The sequence below is a fragment of the Suncus etruscus genome, chromosome 1 (genome assembly GCF_024139225.1).
Source record: "Suncus etruscus isolate mSunEtr1 chromosome 1, mSunEtr1.pri.cur, whole genome shotgun sequence".
Classification (NCBI taxonomy): domain Eukaryota; kingdom Metazoa; phylum Chordata; class Mammalia; order Eulipotyphla; family Soricidae; genus Suncus; species Suncus etruscus.
Genome location: NC_064848.1, coordinates 53,648,897 through 53,668,489, shown reverse-complemented (window position 1 = coordinate 53,668,489; position 19,593 = coordinate 53,648,897). Strand labels below are relative to the sequence as shown.

At 35.6% G+C, this 19,593-nt stretch overlaps 1 protein-coding gene across 1 annotated transcript in view; it reads right to left on the bottom strand.

Annotated features, from left to right (window-relative positions):
* LOC126004322 (RNA-binding protein 25-like) overlaps positions 1 to 16,733 on the bottom strand; it is a gene marked incomplete at its 3' end in the record, with an annotated part of 18,781 nt that extends 2,048 nt beyond the window's left edge. The window contains exon 1 of the mRNA XM_049770801.1: positions 16,625 to 16,733. Within this exon, the coding sequence (XP_049626758.1) occupies positions 16,625 to 16,733 (109 nt within the window). The remainder of the gene's footprint in view (positions 1 to 16,624) is intronic.
* Positions 16,734 to 19,593: the final 2,860 nt, after the last annotated feature.

Below are 19,593 nucleotides of genomic sequence, written 5' to 3'. Positions count from 1 at the left end.
ATAGTAGATACAGTTCTATTCCTACCATAAACATTTCTCAGGATTAAAGGCAAAATGTAGTGACTCAATAAAAATGGACCAGCCAAAGGATTCTTGTGAACTTTGTTGCTATAGAAGCCTACACTTCTGATTTACGACTGTGGAGAGGAGATACTATAGGGATTCTATGTATAGTTCATCTCTCTACACCCATTACAAGTGTTATGGAAGAGCAATATTCTTCACGTAGATCATTTGCTAAGTTTATAAGTGTTTGACCAGGGAATTAGCTTTTTATGTTACTCAGAAAGCACTTTATGTTTCCTAGATTGCCTATAATGGGAGCAGGAAAAACATAGTCCCCAGAAAGAAGACGATGATATTTTTGAGGGCTGAGAATGGGAAGTAAGTTCTCAGTCTTATAAGCTAATTCTGGACTTTATCAGTACCTTAATGTTTACCTTGAATTCAACATTAAATATGGTCCTATTCTATTGTTGAGATCTATAAAAGTAGGATGACACAAATTATTTTTGCTTTTGACCAACCAACCAAATATTGATAGTACTCATGAAGTCTAAGTCATAACAGCTTCAGGGAGAGAATAGGATTTATCTATTAATTTTGAGTCATAATTACAGAATGATTCTTAATTCTAATTTCAGTTATCTGACTTGTTAGTAAGGGCCAAATTCATATTTGGTTCAAAGTCAAAAATGTTCTCTAGTTTCTTCATATAGGTGATGCAACTGACATGTAGGTTTTTGATACAAAAGAGGGAAAAGGGATATAAAAACATTCTATTTTTTCTTGATCAGCCCTGCTGAGTGAAGGTCCCCAATAGTCTTTTCTTAGTTACTTCTGAAGAATTCATATACAACCTTTTTTTATATATACTTTTTGGACCATACTCAGCAGTGCTTAGACTTTGCATTCAGAAATTACTCCTGGTACTGCTCAATCAGTCATATAGATGTTAAGGATTAAACCTAGGTTGGCCACATGCAAGGTAAATGTCCAACCCACTATGCTATCATTTCAGCCCCACATTTCTAAAATTTAAGTCAAATTTTTATCTTGGTAATTGTCCACAGAAACATTTATATCTACTATGTAGATGAGGTTTTGGAGTAATCTAGAAATACTACTTAGAAAAAGAAATAAACAATTACTTGTTTTTTTTCTAGGAGTGTTGGTGTTATTTATTGTATAATTCATTACTTCCTAGGATAACATCTTGAAAGTTAGTTGAAAAATGGACCATTCGTGAGGGATTATGCTTTTTTGAGGAATGATCTTCTCTTCTCTCTGTACTGCTTAACTCTTGTATACTGTTTAAGCTTTGATAGCTGTCAACTTCTCCCTACTGCTTCAGTCTGAGTTTTGGAAAGAAGCATTATAATTCATTCATTCACTACCATTTGCTTTTCTATCTCAAAATCAGATATGCATATATAATGAGGTACTTGTCTTGAATAGATTTTTCTATACTTCCATTTGCATTATTTATTTAGGAGCTGAGTTTTGTCATGCAACCCTAGAAAAGTCAGAAAGGCCCTTTGTGGTTTGAACAGAGTCCATACAGTTGATAGAAATTTGGTTGTCTATTTTCTCCCTTATCATCACTCACTTCTTTTCCTCCTTTGTAAGCCTATGCTTTGGACAAATTTGGGGATTTAGTGTTTTAGTCAGCTGCAAAGCATTTACACAATTTGCACTTCCACTGACTATCCCCAAATAATTGTGGTTTATGTACTCCATAAAGATCCTTAAATTGAGTCCAGCTGACCCAACTTTTCTCTGTATTGCTGTCCTATCAGGGATTGTAGGCCTAGAACGAGGAGAGGGGTACCTGCAGTAAACCCTTTTCCTTAGAGATTGATCTATGCCAGGGGATAAACTGTATGTATAATACTGTATAAATGTCTTTTTCCCTCGAGCCTGTGACCTTTACTATTACCTCTTGAGGTTTAAATCATCTTTAGACTTCTTAGTAATGCTAAAACTAACTGCTATTTCTCTTTTCCCTTTGACACAATCTTTCCCATTTTTTGTTTCTTTTTATCTTTCCCTTCTTTACTAATGATTTTTTATGCACTTTATGTGACTATATTAAGCCTTTGTGGTGAAAATGGGCATATCTTCTCTTTTCTGCTACTTTTAGTGTACATATTGTGAATTCTTTAGCACTTAACAGAAGGGCATATCTTTCCATACATAATAACATTCTATTATCATCCTATTTGAGACAAATTGATCTATTTCTTTCGCTGGTCTCAGTCAATTACGAGATTACAGCACTAGGTCTCTAGTCTTAGGTATCTTTGCAATTGAAAGTCACCATTATGTAGGCAGAATTTCAGAAGGCAGTCAAATGGGAGAAGCTAGTTTTTTCTAGCTCTTATCTAGCTGGTGTTAATAATAAACTAGCAAAAATACAGAAATCTAACTCATAAGACTTAGTATTGTCTAAGGAAAACTGTACAAGCTAATCTGTATTTGTTGGTTGTTTAACACATTTCCCCATGGTTGACCTTAATATTACCTGCAAATTATTTTACCTCAATGATAAATATATGACATTTATCTTATAAGAGAGAAAGTAGGTATATATATATTTATGAAGGCCTTATTGTTTTTTATGAGTTCTGCTGGCAATTCAGGTATTGGAAGAATTTCAGCCAAATTCTGAATATACAGGGACCTACTTTGGCCATCTCTTGAAATGCCCAGATTTATTGTGTATTGAATCTTTTATTAGTTTGAGACTGACCTTGTAATTTAAGACCTTTATATAGAATAGATTTTATCAGCGATACTAGGCCTCTTGTTTAAATCCAAACAATGGAACTCCAAACCCCAAACTTCACAGCTCCTTCTCTTTTGAGTCACAGTTTTCTTTATGCTAACATTATGACAGAAGCAAGAGAACAGTCCAACTTCAGGTGTGAAAGGTTTTAGAATAATATATTTGCATAATACTAATCGTAAAAGGATGACCACAGTTTCCCCAAATGGAGGATCTTGGGATTAAAAGACTGGAACTAGAAAGAGAATATGAATCTCTCACCAATAAGTGGATCTCTAGTGCAATCTCTCTCCCCAAGAGCCCTCTTCTTTTATTCTCAGAATGTGGTGGTCTTGTCTCTCTGCAATGAGGATGGTGTTTGTGTCTATGGATTTGGAAGAAAAGGGCATAATATAGAATCTGAATTATTTATTGTCATTTTTTTTTCTGAACTGGCTTTACTATTACTGGGTATGGAGATAATCTGAATATAGTTGATCTGACTGATGTTGTTTGACGTTGTTATTCTGTTGCCAGTCAGTTATGGAGACAATAATGTCATATCTCCATACCCTTGATAAAATTCATTATAATACAGAATAACCCTAGGTGAATTTCATCAAGATAAACAATATTTGGCAATGGTATTTTCATGATATTGGCCTCCAGTTTTCATGGTAGTGAATAGGTCTTAATCTTAATGGGTAATATTTCTAGCTATCTGATCTGTCACTTGATGGCTCCAGTAAGTGGATTAGGGTATGCCTCACTGACTAAAAACTGAGAGGGTGTAAGGAATAGTTTTAACATAAAAATTGATGAGGGACAAATATGTAGGAGAAAGTGCTCACTGTCCATATGACCAGCTTGAGTGAAAGCAGAATATTCATAGGTGCTCTTACCTCAATGTCTTCCTTTTCCTTGAAGGACTCACAGTCTATAAGTAATTTTATGATTGAGATTTTTTTCTTTCTATTTTCTCATTAAGTGACTTGATGTATTTTAAGTCTCATTACCCTTCTTTCTTTGTCCACAGATGACCTACTCTGTTCCCTGGGTCTTCTTTCTTTTTTTTCCTTTTTTTAGGGGAGAGTGGGCACGGAATATAACTAGAAAGGATTTGCAGAGGTCATGACCTGTGACACAGTGAGTCTGAAAGAAAATTGCCCTTCCCCTCCTATCTAGATCTCTGCCCTGCATTCTATTCTTTCTGAAAAACTATGGTTGGGACCATTTTCTCTGGATTTATAAGGAAAGGAATGACTTTGTTTTTTTTTTTTTTTTAATAAAACAACTCGAATTGAGTAATTACTTTTACAAGTATTGATGTTAAGAGTTATGACATGGCAATCTCAGCATTAACTTCTCTATTCTCCTGATATATAAGAAATTTTAGACTATTATTATCCTCATTGCCTTTAGGAAATATATTCACTTAAGTAAACTAAGATACTATATTCTTCATCCTGGTCTCCACAAGCTTTGGGCCTATCTTTGTCTCATTTTATATCCCCTTAGTTGAGGACCTGAATTGGGAAGAAATTGGTTTTACAATGATAAATTTTATGAGCATATTTTTAGTCAGTAGGAGCTATTTACCAAGGAAGTTTGTCAAAACCACTGAGTAATTTCTGTCCCTGCTAAGCATATGTTCATATTCTTTCAGATAATCAACTTACTTCTATTTTTCTTGTATTGTTATAAATATTGCAAAAGGCCATATTTACCAAGATATTGACTCATCAATGCATTCTCTGTTAGGGTACTTCATTGCTTGTGGATTTTGCTGTAGCCATATTGAAGATCAACACAATTACTTGCTTCAGGTTCTGGTAGTCCTCTCATAATATCTGGTTTCACAGTTTCATTAAAGTTTTGTTCAACTTACTAAAGGTGTTGTGGAAGATCTGATGAAGGCAGAGACTCTGCATCACGTTTTGAATCTTGGGCCTTACACCATGGTTACCTCTAATACTGATGGCAAATGCAAGTTTGTGTTCTGCAGATTTCCTGTGATACTACTATAAAAGATTGTGGATATAGAGGGTGCCAATTGGCTGTTGAGTAACTAGACCTTCAGCTGCTGTAGTTAATGCAGAAAGGGGAATTGGGGGAATCTTCCTCTTTAGATCCCCACCCACCACCCTGGCCTTCAATTTCTGAGAATGCCATAGAGGTATCAGTCTGGACCAGACTAATTGCTGCTGTGTGCTGCTCTGACATGATAGACATTCTGGACTTTGCTTCTCTGCTGTCTTGTGTGCTGGACTTTGATCCTTTCCACCCATTATTCCCTGAGGGCACTTCCTCAGAGCCAAGGTGTGCCACCCAAAAAAAAAGGTGAAGGCAGAGAAGCATGGCTACTCTGTTTCGCTTCACAGCCACACACATCTTCTAGCAAATAAAACCCATCATAACACACATAGAAATACACACTTACAGTGTGACCATGGAAAGGAACAAGAGGAAACAACACAGGTCAACACATAAAGAATGATTATGGCAGCACTAATGACCTAAAATTATTAACCACCTAGTTATCCTCTCAGATAAAAAGTTTAGAGAAGAAATATAGAGGATGTTCATTGAACCCCAAAAAAGCATAGATCGAGCTGGACAGAACACAAAGATAAAAAGCATAAAACTCCAAACTGAAATAATGGGACTGAAAAACTTAGTAGATGAAATAAAAATCTAAATGAAAAGTCTCTTAAACAGAGTGACAGCAGCAGAGGACAGAATCAGTGAGCTGTAAGATGAGCTGCATAGCAACTCCATACAGTAGAAGAGATTGGAAAATACCTTAAAGCAAATGATAGACAAAGGAAAAATTACTCAAAGAATGTGAACCTATGAAAATAGAAGTCATTGATAAACTCAATAGAAACAACATAAGAATCATTGGAGTCCCAGAGACCCAGAAAGAAAATCCCCATGAAGAATCAACAGTCAAAAACATCATTGCAGTGGAACTTCCAGAGCTAAAGATAGCATGCAACCAAATCCTGCATACCTAAAAAGTACCAGCTAAAGAGACCTGAAAAAAGCACCCTAAGACATCCTAGTCACAATGACAAATCCCACAGATAGGGATGGAATACTGAAATCAGCAAGATCAAGAAGGGAAATTATATTCCCTTAGATTTACAGCAGACCTATCACAAGAAACCCTCAAGGCTCTAAGGCAGGCATTGAATATAATGACAAAACTCAATAAAATGAATGCTTTGCCTATAATACTGCACCTAGTCAGACTCACTTTCAGGTTTGAAAGTGTACATATTTTTATGTATAATCAACAGCTCAGAAGTTCTACAGACTCAAAACCAGCTTTAAAAGAAAAATTAAAAGGCCTACTTTAAGAGAAGACAGACCAAAAAACACACCAAATTTCTACACAAAGATGATAGTAAATTACATGACAACTATCTCTCTCAACATCAATGGACTAAATTCATTAGATAAGAGACAAAGAGTAGCAAAATAGATATAAAAAATTCAACATTCTGCTGCCTAAAAGAAATGCATCTGAACAGTCAGAACAGACTCAAAATCAAAGACTGGAGGAAAATCATTCAAGCAAACAACTCCCTTAAAAAAGCTGGAGTGGCTACATTAATATCATATGACACAAAATTCAGACTCAGAAAAGTTATAAGGGACAAAGATGGACATTTCGTACTAATCAAGGGATATGCATAACAGGAAGAAATCATACTCCTAAACATATACACAATGAGGGACCAGAAAAATATTTAATACAATAGTTAATAAATCTGAAAGATTTGTTGAGGGACCTCAACACTGCCCTGGCATTCATTGATAAGTTAACCAGGCTGAAACTCAGGAATATACTACCTCTAAAAAGAAAAATGGAAGAATGTGGACTAGTATATATACACATTCTTCTCCAAAGTACATGGGTCATTCTCCAGGATAGACCACATGCTGGCCCATAAAACTTATTTCTATAAAGTCAAAAGAATAGAAATTGTACAAATTACCTTCTCAGATAACAAAGCACCAAAATTAGACATGAAGTGCAAAGGGATACAGAAAAAAAACTTTAACAACTGAATCAAACAGTTCACTACTGAACAATCAGTGGGTTAGGGATTAAATCAAAGAACATTTATTTGTTCTTTGTAAAATCAGAACATTTCTGGAAACAAATGACAATGAAGACACAAATTACCAGAATTTATCGGACTCAGCAGAAGAGGTACTAAGAGGAAAACTTATAACTTTGCACGCACATATCAGAAAGTAAGGAAGGGGCCTACATAAACCTAATGACTCAACTAATAAAATTAGAAAATGATCAACAAAAGAAACCAAAAAAATTAGACAGTGCACAATTCCCTTTTGCATAGGCACTCTAACAATGGGGAAATCTAAAAAAGGTAAAAGATTAAATCTGAAGATATATCATCCTTTGATCTGTGCAGAACCCAAGATTGCTAACTACAGAAGACTGACTTTGACAACCATGACTGTGCAGAATTTATCCTAGAACCAATAAGAAAGATCCTAGCCTTGGCTTTGGCCTAGGATTTGTACAAAAACCAAGATCTCTAATTCCAGAGATCTGACTTTGACAACTGCAACTGATCAGAACTTGCTTTAATTTAGCTACTAATCAGAAATGTTTCTTCCAATCTTTCATTTTTTGTGTGGCTGTCACTCCTAAATCTTGGGCTTCTCATGATCTAATAAATTCTTCTTTTCACTTTTATCCTGCCCCCATTATAATACTTAAACCTGTGAATCCTCTCAGGCATTTCTTTACCGACTAGACTTCAGTCCTTTTTATTCAAAAAGACTATTTATTCCCATAAGCTCTTCAGGTCATATCAATCATCTCATATCCATCTGTCCTCTGTAATTGTCCTTTATATAAATGTATGTTTTGATTTGGAAATATAGAGCTGACAGAGCCTAATGATAACCTTTTCAAAGAAACCTCTCACCATGAGGAAATACTTACCTTTCTGTCCTTTCTTTCAGGAAGTATTCTCTGTCCAAGAGAAACCACTTATTGGTCTCTCTTCACTCGCACTTTAATATTTAGGGATTTAATGGGTCTTGAATTTATCTTTTGAAAAACAAGGGACTGGAGATTATAACATTTTTCCTTCTGGTGGGTAGCCACTAACATTGCTTGACTTTAAGGAAGCCAGAGCAAATCATTTTTGATTTCTATAGTACTATTCTAACCAGGAATATATGGTACGAATCCCTGATGTACTCCATCTTGGAAAAGAAGTACTCAAGAAGGTTACTTCGAGGAACAGGAGAATTTATTATAGACTTTGCAAGTCTTCAGACAATATTGGGAATCTTTACTGGAAGGACAGTAATATTCACCAAAAGATTCCTCTCTACTGCTATGAATATAAGATCTCACTTAACTCTTTATTTGAAAAGCTGATCAAAACTCAGAGGTGTATTAACTACCTCTCTTTTGCTTGTAGATAAGTGTCCTTCACAGTATCTTTTTTTGTATACTCACAGTAAAGCCTGAGGGCAGTGTCATCAATGGCTTCTGGGACATCTTCTCAAATGAGGGCTCATTTGTCCTTGTATCTGGTGCATTTTTGACTTTCAGACAATTGATCTATTTCCATCTGACATGATTGCCACTTGACACAAAAGTTTATCAGTCTCCATTCTGTGACTCTAAGGAAAAAAGAGAATTCCATAGAGTCAAATATTTACCAAAGGGAACCCTTTCATAGAGAACATATTTCATGTTCCAAATCATTGCTAAATATATACATAATTATTTTTTGGAATTAATAAGAGTTCTCTTACTTTTAGTCTTTAATTTTGCTTTAGTTCTTTGAGCCATATCTGTGTGTTATGGCTCAGATGCTCTTCTCATTCTCTCTTACCTCTCAGAAGATTTGAAACACCGAATACAGTTACTCCATTTTCTGCCACTACTCTTTCAGTTACTGTGTTTTTATTTTAAAAGTTCTTATTGTATCAATATAAGAAAGTTTTTTAATAGGTGAAAATATATAAATCAAATGGGTCCCCAGATGTTTCTTTTTCATGGTCTCCTCCTGTCTCACTTATATGTAGATGTTAAATGTAGTTTTCATACCTAAACAGACGTTTTATAGTCATGTATAATAATCTGCATCAGAGAACAATTTGAGTGAGTCCTGAAGGGTTGTCAGTATTGTCAATATTGGTGATCAAACAGACAATTTTTCTTTGCTTAATGGCTTTTTGTGTGACGGGTATTTTTAATGGGGTTGGAAGTAACTCTGACCTCTTAAAAACTATATCTCAGTATTGCTGCTTTGGTAGTGCTCTTTTCATTCAGTTGCAACCACCAAGTTGCAGCCACACTTGATGATCTCAGGAGCTACTCCTGGCTATGTGCTCAGAAATCACTCCTGGCTTGGTGACCATCTGGGACACCGGGGATCAAACCGCAGTCTGTCCTAGGTTAGTATGTGCAAGGCAAATGCCCTACTGCTTGTGCCATCACTCCGGTCCCTGAAATAGTTTTTCTGAAATGGCTCTTCTCAGTAAGAGTGAGTTTTCAATTAGTTGAGGGAGTAATATTTTTTCTCATTCATAAAGGATTTGATATTCTTTCTTTTTTTAAAATAATTTTTTTTGTTTTTTCGGGCCACACCCATTTGATGCTCAGGGGTTACTCCTGGCTAAGTGCTCAGAAATTGCCCCTGGCTTGGGGGGACCATATGGGATGCTGGGGGATCGAACTGCGGTCCTTCCTTGGTTAGGGCTTGCAAGGCATACACCTTACCTCTTGTGCCACTGCCACCTTGCCGGCCCCGTTTTTTAAATAATTTTTATTGTGACCAAATTAATTACAAATTTCTCACAGTAATAACTAAAGTAGATATTGACAATGAATCAGGGCCATTCCCAGCACCAGTGTTGTCCTCCCTCCACCCTGCTCCCAGCATACATTCTATATATTTCTCCTTTGCTCCCCCAGACTGCTAGTATAACAGCTCCTCTCTGTGTATAGCTTGTTGTAGAATGGAAATTGATTCTGTTGTCATTGACTTTGGGTTTGATTTTGAGTCTGACCATTTTTTATTTCCACTCAATGTTCATATGACTATTTGGTCTTGGTACCCTCCTTTTTTTCCCCTCTCAATTTATGAGGCAGAGAAGATGATTCAAGTTATGTGATTCTGTTGGAAAAAAGAAAGAAAAGAGAAAAGGAAAAAAATTGGGAGGAGTCCGTCTAAAGGTTATAAATATCAAATTAAAAGAAGAAAGGGAGGGGCTGGAGAGGTGGCACTAGAGGTAAGGTGTCTGCCTTGCAAGTGCTAGCCAAGGAAGGACCGCAGTTTGATCCCCCGGCATCTCATATGGTCCCCCTAAGCCAGGGGCGATTTCTGAGTGCTCAGCCAGGAGTAACCCCTGAGCATCAAATGGCTGTGGCCCCAAAAAACAAACAAACAAAAAACAACCAAAAATAAAGAAGAAAGGGAAAAAAGAAAACATAACAAAAACTAACAAACAAACAAAAAAAAACAAAAAACCCCAGCAACTACAAAAAAAGCACAACAGCACCAAAATAATAGCAATCAAATAATAACCATGAAAACAAAACAAAAACAAAAAAATAGGGATGAAAGATTGTTGTGGCAAGTTTCTTTTTTTTCTTTTGTTTGCTTTTTTTTTTGCATAGGCACAGTAAGTATTGGGGAAATTAGAAAAGGAATTCCCTTGGCTAAGAGATACAGGCTTCTCAGTCCTTGAAGCATATTTTCATGGGAACAGCTACAGGCTCCATACATTCTCATTTTCACACCCCAAAGTCTTTTTATGGTGCCAGGAAACTTTCTGCTCAGTTGTGAATGATAAAATCAGGCCTCTGTAACTAGAGATCTTGGTATTTTCAAAGGTTATAGGACATTGGCTAGGATAGAGTATTTCTTTATGGTTTTAGAAGTTTTCTTCTATTACTGTTTTTGTAATCAGTCTTCTGTAATTAGTAGTCTTGGTTTTTGCTTAAATCCTAGGACAAAGCCTCGGATAGAATTATTATGGTTCCAGAAGTTCTGCTTAGTTATAGTTGTCAAAATAAGACCTCTGGAATTAGAAATCTTGGTTATTGTATAAATCCTAGGCCGAAGCCAAGGGTAGGATCTTTCTTATTAGTCCCAGGATAAGTTCTGCACAGTCATGGTTGTCAAAGTCAGTCTTCTGTATTTAGTGATTTTGGTTTTTGCACAGATCAAAAGACAATGTGTCTTCTTGTTTCATTTTACTGTTAGGTGATGAGATAGAACAACCTGTTCTTAGTCAAGTTGTTGTGTTTCCTTGTTGGCAGGATGTCATATCAAAACTGGTGCAATATTTGCGCCAGAGAGGTATTTTCATATTTTAGACACTTTTTAAAATGTCTTTCTATGTTTGGGACAAGCATATCTTCTGATGATTTACTAAGTTCATATGCTCTGGTTTCTCTGGCTTGTATGTTTTTGGTGCTCAGACACAACTGACATTAGATGAGCTCAATGAATTGTTATAGAGGGAATGCTTCTGCCACTGAACTAGGCATCAACAAACCTCAGGAGGATTAATCTGAACTCAGTGACCCTGGGATGTCCCTTTCTCAGTAGTGTTGATTTTCTTTTCAGTTAAATCTTTTTTTTTTTTTATAGTAACGCAGTTCTTTATACCTCCCTCATAAAAAAATTCCTATTGATCTATTTTTTAAAAATGTCTTTTAATACATAGCTTCTTTTGGGGATAAGTATTTTCTTTTGGAAAGAGAAATTTGTAATTTTTTAGATGTCAGTTGTCCCAGTTTCTTTTTGTCAGAGGTGGTGCAAATGGATGAGAAGGATAAAGATGCCCTCATCCAGTACTGGTTTTCAGCTAATGAGATCCATGAGCAATGGACTTCGTACCTACCTGTTATATATTTTTTCAAACAAATTTTTAAAAAGCAAATAACCTATGAAAAAGTTTTCATTATAATTGCCAGTTTTCTGATATTTAACTGCACACATATATGGCTCTATGAAGTAATAATTAATTTGGATATACTTATTCTAAAATATTTCCTTGAAAATATGTTATTTTATTAAGTTTTTCCAATAATATATTACTCTGTTGGTTTCATAAACCATTAACATATTTGGGTTCCTCCACTATTTTTATTATTATGAATATTAAAAATAAGTATGGTAATATATAAATCTTTATCCCCTTTTTTGGAGTTGGATTACTGGGTCAGGAGGTATGTGAATGTTTTATGGCTTTTAAAACATTTTCAAAGTTATCTTCTGAAGTGGTGAATCATTGTTTTATTTTTTCTCAATTGCTAGAGGTTCTAAGTATCTCTTGACTGTTTAAGGGAATTGAATGGAGGACAGAATATGTGAGTGGCTTGGAGCAAAATAGCCAAACAGATGGTTTATTTCCTAGATAGGCAAACTCAGTTTCATAAACCATAGAATTAAGGTGAGTGACTGGGCAATTAATCCCCCTGACTTTTATCCCCATATGCCATCTTGTCTCTGGTAGAGTCAGAATAAAGATAGGAGGCAAGTGCACTTCACTCTAGGCTATTAAATTTTCTTTCAACCACATATCCATTTATACAAGGGGAAGTAATGGGGTCTCTACTCCAATGGGAAAAAGAATAAAAGCAAAAATAAACAGTTGGTTCTACATTGAACTAAAAAGCTTCTGAATGGCAAAGAAACTATATAAAAATCAAAAAAATATTACAGTGAATGGGAGAAAAATCTTTTCACTTTATACATCTGAAAAGATGTTTAATATTATAGCTAATATAAATATTATAGTATAATTTATTTAATATAATTTAAACCTAACAAAAACATAAATGATTTTATCCAACCATAGGCAGAATACCTTTTCAAAGAAGATAAAGATAGCCAACAAACACGTAAAAAATTGTTGATCACTACTAATAGGGAAATGAAAAGGAAAATGATGAGCTATCCAATGAACTCCTAACTGAGAATGGCTTATATTACAAAGATGAGAAATAAGTGTTGGTGAGGTTATAGAGAAAAATAAACCCTCATAATATTGTGGTTGGGAATGTAAATGGATCCTGCTTCTTTGAAAATATGATTTCTCAATATGCCAAACATTTGGTAACTCAACTCATAAATATACTAAGAATATAAAAAAACTAACTTCAAAGGGTAGAACTAATTAGTTCATTGCAGAACAATAACTGATTTATATAAATAACCTAATTAACCAATTATTGATAACTGGATAAAAAGATATATACAAGCACAATGAAATAAAGTCAGCTATACAAAAAAGGTGACATCTTGCCATTTGAGACAACATGGAGTTTAAAGTTGTTTGTTAATATGATTTCACTAATTTGTGGCTATGTAAAGGCACAAAGCAAGGATACAGACAAAAACAATCAAAACTAATTTTTAGATTTAGACCACACAACTGAGGTTATTAGACAGTGTTTGGAGCATAAAGAATGGAAGAATATTAGTACTTCGGTGGGCATGCTGTGACACTTACTTTTAAATTGGTGTGAAAAAGCACTCCTAAAAACACATACTGCAGTAAACTAATTTGAACCTTGATTTGTAGAATAGTAATATAGACAATGATAAAGGAAAGAGTTGAGTTGTACAAAGAGACACACCAGTGCAGAAGATAGTATAGGGATTAAAGTGCTTGACTTGCACGTATGTGGCAGAATTTAAGAATGATTAAAAGCTGCTATGGAAAAATCCTACCTGTTTTCCCTGCATGGAAAATTATTTCCACTACCTGCTTTCTTGGGGATCCATGAATATCAGACTGGTACAGAAATTCTCTTTGCAGGAAAAAAAAGTCAGTCAAAAGTTAGGAAAGAACTGAAGCTTTTCTAGATCCATGTCCTTCTCTCCCAGAAAAAAAGTTAGAAGACAAATAGTGAAGTAAAGTAAATTATTAGTGAAATAGGTAATGAGAGAGAAAGTGGGATTCTTTCTCCAGAGTAGAAAGCAAAGACCACATTCCATGTAGGAATGTGCAGACTATTTCTGCAGAATGAGGAAACACATTCAGGGAAAGAACACATATAGAGAGATGTAGATGTGAATATTTTTCTCTGACAAGTTAATATAAACTTTAAAAATCTTTCTTTTCTCACCCCCAAATACCCCAAACATGCAACATGTATGTTAAGGTAGTGGCCAGGGAAGTGAGTTGCAGTAGGTTATTGTCTTCTGATATGACTTTTGTTCTAGCAGTGAAGTTTATCTTCCCAGAGGTCCTAGCTCTGCTCTGGGCTTAGAATTCTGCATCCCACTGGTTTTCTGAAATGGGCTTTTGATTTGAGTACCCTGTTTCTTAAGATGCTCTTTTGTGTGCGATTTACTTTTTTGATCTTACTGTTTTCAGTGATCTATATGATTTTTATAATTATGATGAGGATGTGCCTTAGGGGTGTTTTACTTTGGTTTTCTTTTTGTTGGTACTTTTTGGTTGTCCATGATGTAGGTTCATGTGTTCATCAGCTCTGGAACCTTCTCAACAACGATGTCTTTGACTGATGCTTCTTAATGCTTCTTTCCTAACTGTATGGGACCCCAATGATTTTTATGTTGTTTCTATTGAATTTATCCCTAAATTCTATTGTCTGTTCACTTGTTTTGAGGATCTTTTTCCAAGTTCTTTTGTTGTTTGGAGGCATTCTATACTTACATCTTCAAGCCCCCTGATTCAGTTCTGCTGGTCTTCCAATGAATATTTTATTTTGCTTTCCAAGTTTTCTGTTCAGATATTTCTGTTTGTATAGTTCTCATTTCTCTGCTCATATCTTCCTGTGTTTTACTGGTAGTACATTTTATTGTTTCTCTGAGCTTGTTATCTTGCTGCATAAATGTTGGTGTACTCAGGAGTGGGTGGGTGGGTCAGAATTTATTCTTTCATTCAGCCACGCAGATCTGATCCTGTGTTTCAAAGGTATTTGAGTCTTTGTGTTAATTTAGATTCCAGATTTTTTTCTTCCAATATATATGACCAGGCCTCCTTATCTCATTGCCTGCTTCTCTCCCACCCCGATAGTGTTATCTTCTTAAATCTTTAAAGCATACATGAATGAAGTTATGTCTTCTATCATTTGTTCATACTGGAAAAAGGGAGCAAACCCTGCCTATGTAAATGTATAAAATCTCATACTAACTTAACATTAATTGAGTTCAAGTAGTGATTTATTGGGATTCAAAGTGGTTAAAATCTGAAGACAGATTATAAGATCTGGTAGAATAAAAGGTTTTTTTTTCTCAATGAGGGAAGGCAAAACATTTTAAGATGACAATAAGCTTGGTGTCTTTTTTTATGCTGGTAAATATATTATAAGGAAATAATCAGTTTCTCAGCCCACCTTCAAGATTAAATTTTAACTTAACTGAAACTTCTCAGGTGGGACTAGACCACAAGCTGAAAATTCTGTTATATTTTTAATGGCCACAAACTTCTCAGGTAGTATGTTCCAGGCTGGTTAAACAGTGGCCGGCAATCTTTTTTTTCAACTGAGCCAAATCTCGCCAAAACCATGATTGAAATTTATTTTGAGAGCCACACAGGGCGCGCACTGACAGAGGCTAGGAGCAGAGTCCTGGCTCCTGGAGCTGCCGCCAGGCACACTTCTAGAAGAGCCAAATTAAAAGTGTCAAGAGCCACATGTGGCTCGTGAGCCGCAGGTTGCTGACCACTCCCCTAGGACATCCTCAGAATAGGTAGAGGTAGATTCCCTTTTTTTATTCTTCCTGAATTACACCTTAAGTCTTACAGAAACAGCCCAGCTCTAAGTCATAACTACCGTATATATTCTAGTATAACTGACCTGAGTATAAGCCAACCCCAGCTAATTCTACCTTAAAAACTGGGAAAACTCAGTGACGAGTATAAGCCGAGGTGGAAAATGCAGCAGCCATTGGTAAATTTCAAAAATAATATATATCTATATCTATATCTATATAAACCAAACAATTGCAATAATTGAGGAATCAGTAGGATCAATGTATTTCAATATTTATCGCTAAAGAAAAACTGTAAACTAGCAACAATAACTTTAAAACTTTAAATAAGGTGCAGAAAACCGTAGCTTAACAGGTCATCCATCTAAATCATAAAGGTTAAAATCCTTTAAAACTGGATTCCTTCTCCTCCTCATCTGTATGTCCAAACAGAGCTTAAGCTGTATCTGATGTGACAGTATCAGCATAGACATTGTCATCATCACTGATTTCACAGATATCATCACTGCTGTCGGTTTCAGAGAGTGCAGAATATTGTGGGTTAAATAGTTCAGTGGCATCCAGTTCAGTTCATCCACCTACCACTTCAGCTCAGCAGTGACTTGTGGACTGAGCTGAAGCACCACACCCACCAGCAGGCGGCAGAAGACAATTGGAGACTACGTGCATTTGATTCCTGTATGACCTGAGTAGAAGCCGAGTTCAGTGATTTTGGTATAAATTTTGTGCCAAAAAACCTTGGCTTATACTCGAGTATGTAAGTATATCAAATTTCCAGGCCATCAATTTGTTTCAGATCTACAACTCCTGTATCAACAACCTGCATGCCTCCATATTTTATAGTAGTATCAACCCAGTAGTTTCACAAGAAATCTGATAGGAAAGGTTACATAGTAACCTACTAATCTCAATGAGCCTAAACAAAAACACAGCAGGCTCATCTTCAGCTAATTGCATCCCAGTAAACTCTTAGACCCTCGTATTTGTAGCAACATGGAGCACTATGACCATTATTTCAAATGGACCTCTATTGATATCAGTTTTGATAATACCATTTGCCTTCATGTAGTAAGAAAAGTACAAAGTAAATTTGTACCTGCAAGAGGGCTGGTGAGGGTGAGAATACTGGCGAAGGGAAAGTCACATCGCACTACTTGTACTGGTATTTGGATATTTAATACCTGAAATGTCTGTATTATAAACATCTTGGTAAATCACTGTGAACAATTTTAAAAAAACAAAAAGATTTTTCAGTTTTTGCTTTAACTGGCCACCTATAAATACATATTCCAAGTTAGTAGACATATAACTTAATTAAGGTTTATTAAAATGTCAAGTCTTCAATGAATTCACAACAATAGTATGTTTCACTCTATCAGATTCTGACTGCTGGATGAAGTAGATGGAGCTGAACCCAACTAGAAATTTCAGTAAGTTTTATACATTGTGAGCTCTTAGTATAACGATAAGATCCCTTTTATTTAGGCAATAGTTGATCAGAAGGGTATCCAGCAGGGGTTAATTTTTACCTACATGAAGAAAAACAGTATTTTAAAATTCTTAAATTAACTGCTACAACTCTCCCAAATTAGTAAAAATTAATTTTAATTCTCAACTCACCAGGTAATGTAAGACTGTTTAAAGGTACCTAGCTTATAGTAACTTAAATGAACTAAGCTGAAGTTTTGCCTTAGTAACTATTTTATACCTGAAAAGGATTATAGGGTAAGAAAAAGAGCCAAGACTAGTAAGTTTCTTGACATAATTTCTCTTATATATCTCTTTTAAAGATGTGATTAAATTTCTCAACCTTTCCTGATGATAGAGTGTCAGGCTGTGTAGAGTTGATAAATTTTAAAGCAGAGGATAGATCTTCAATGAGTTTAGAAATGATAGAATTCCCATCGTCACTCTGTAGAGATGTGTGTAAAGCCAACTTCTAGGAATTATTTTCTTAAGTGTCTTTAACACTTAAAACATTTGTCTTGCTTTCCCAGTACAAGGAGGTTATGCTACTAACCACCCACTGAAGATGTCAATAAGAACCAATAAATATTTGTACTTTGAACAGTTAGACATGTGTGCAAAGTCAAGCTATCAGTTCTTGCCTGGGTAGACTCCTTGATTCTGAATAGGAGAGGAGACTTTATTTTCTCAGTCTTTTCTTAAAAGCTTTTTTAAATTTCAGAAATAATATGTATTCCTGAATAAAATTTTTGAAAACAATGTACAGTAAGGAAAATAAAAATTATCAACAGGGGCCGGAGTGTTGGTGCAAGTGGTAAGGCATCTGCCTTGCCTGCGCTAGCCTAGGATGGCCAATCCCCCCGCATCCCATATGGTCTCCCAAGCCAGGAACAATTTCTGAGTGCATAGCAAGGAGTAAATCATGAGAATCACCAGGTGTGATTCTCAAAAAACATATCAATAATCCCAGTATTCAATGATAACCACTATAAAAAACAATGTGGTTTATATACTTTTTTCTCTTAGGTATGTATATATTTATTTGTACACAAATTCAGATTTTTATCTTTTAAGCAAGTGATTTGTAAAAATAGTCCTCTTTTATATCCTATTCTTTCCCTTTAGAACTATGATAAAAATAGTTTCATGTGTTTACATATTTCTCTGCAATGTGAGTTTTTAAAAGCTAGCAGTATTCACTCTTGTGATCACACCAGATTTACGAGAACAATTTTTTTTATGGCTTAGTTCTTTATTTTAGACACCATGGTTTACAGAGTTTCTTATAATACAGTTATTAGTATTTGAACTTCAATTCCACCACCAGTGTAAGATTCCCTCTACCCCTTGTCACAATTTTCCCAACTTCACTGAAGCCTGCCCCATGGCAAGTATGAATAAATTACTTAATAATGCTTGGTAAAACTGAATGGTAATGGAATTATAAAAAAAAAAACTCCATTAAAAGAAAATTAGTGAAAATTCTCGTATCTCTTAATGTGTGATTAAATCATTGTCTGAAGATTTACTAAGCTGCTTATTGCTAGTTGATCATATTGTTGTTGGTTTTGTTTGTTGATTTATGTAGCTTCTATGCAAATTTCACATCTAATTTGGTATATTCCTACTGGGAAGTTAGTATTAAAATTATGGGGGTGTTGCACAGTCCAGAACTGAGGATCAGTGGATCTGGGTCAATAAGCTCAGATGTCAAGGGCAGTAGGTCATGGGGTGTGATGCTGGGAATATTGGAAGTACAGGGGCTGGTGAGTGGAGGAGAGGAGGCAGTCCATCATGGCTCCAAATTGTCCCGGGAAATATCACCTGCAAAATTGCATACCTGAAGTTTTGGGCAGCTAGAAGCCTTGGCAGAGATTAGTGGAAAGCAGTGAAGCTAGACTATAAGTGGCAAGGTGGTGGGTATTCTCTCTCAGTCTTCTTGTAGGAGTGGCCTTGCATGCAGACATTTATCCTATCCCAGGAATTTCCTGGCTTAAGGGAGTTTTCCTTGAAATTGAGAGCAGAACCCAAGGTGGTCTTTATGAGCTTTGTCATTACTTTTTTCTATGGAAGAGATGTTTCCTATTCTTCCTTCAGCCAGCCTGCCTTTATTGTCTCTACTTATTTTGCATGGATTAGAAATAGTAATTTATTATTTGACCTGCTCTTGTCATTTAAATCCATTTCTTTGGATTGTTTAGTCCTGTTTGAGGACTTGAGAACTCTTCCAATTTTGTTCCAAACTTGGCTTTTGAGATTTTTTTCTTTCTGTATTAAGGGTAGTGTGACTGGCATGATCACCACTGTATACCTAGCCTGGGTCCTAGTCCTCTGGTTATGCAAAAACCTTGTTTTTGGACCCAAAGAGAGAAAATTGCTCTGCCTCACTTGCTAAAAGCCTTCATCTATGCTCACTGTTTTGTTATCTGTGTTTATTCTTTCTAGAAGTAAACCTGTGCCCTGGCCTCATTAGCATCTCAGTACTTTCATAGCATTGCCATTAGTCATTCCTGAACAGAACTAGAAACAGCACCACCTGGTGTGGACCTCTGTCTCCTCTCAAAAGTACACAAATGATCCTGTTTTTATGTAATGCTT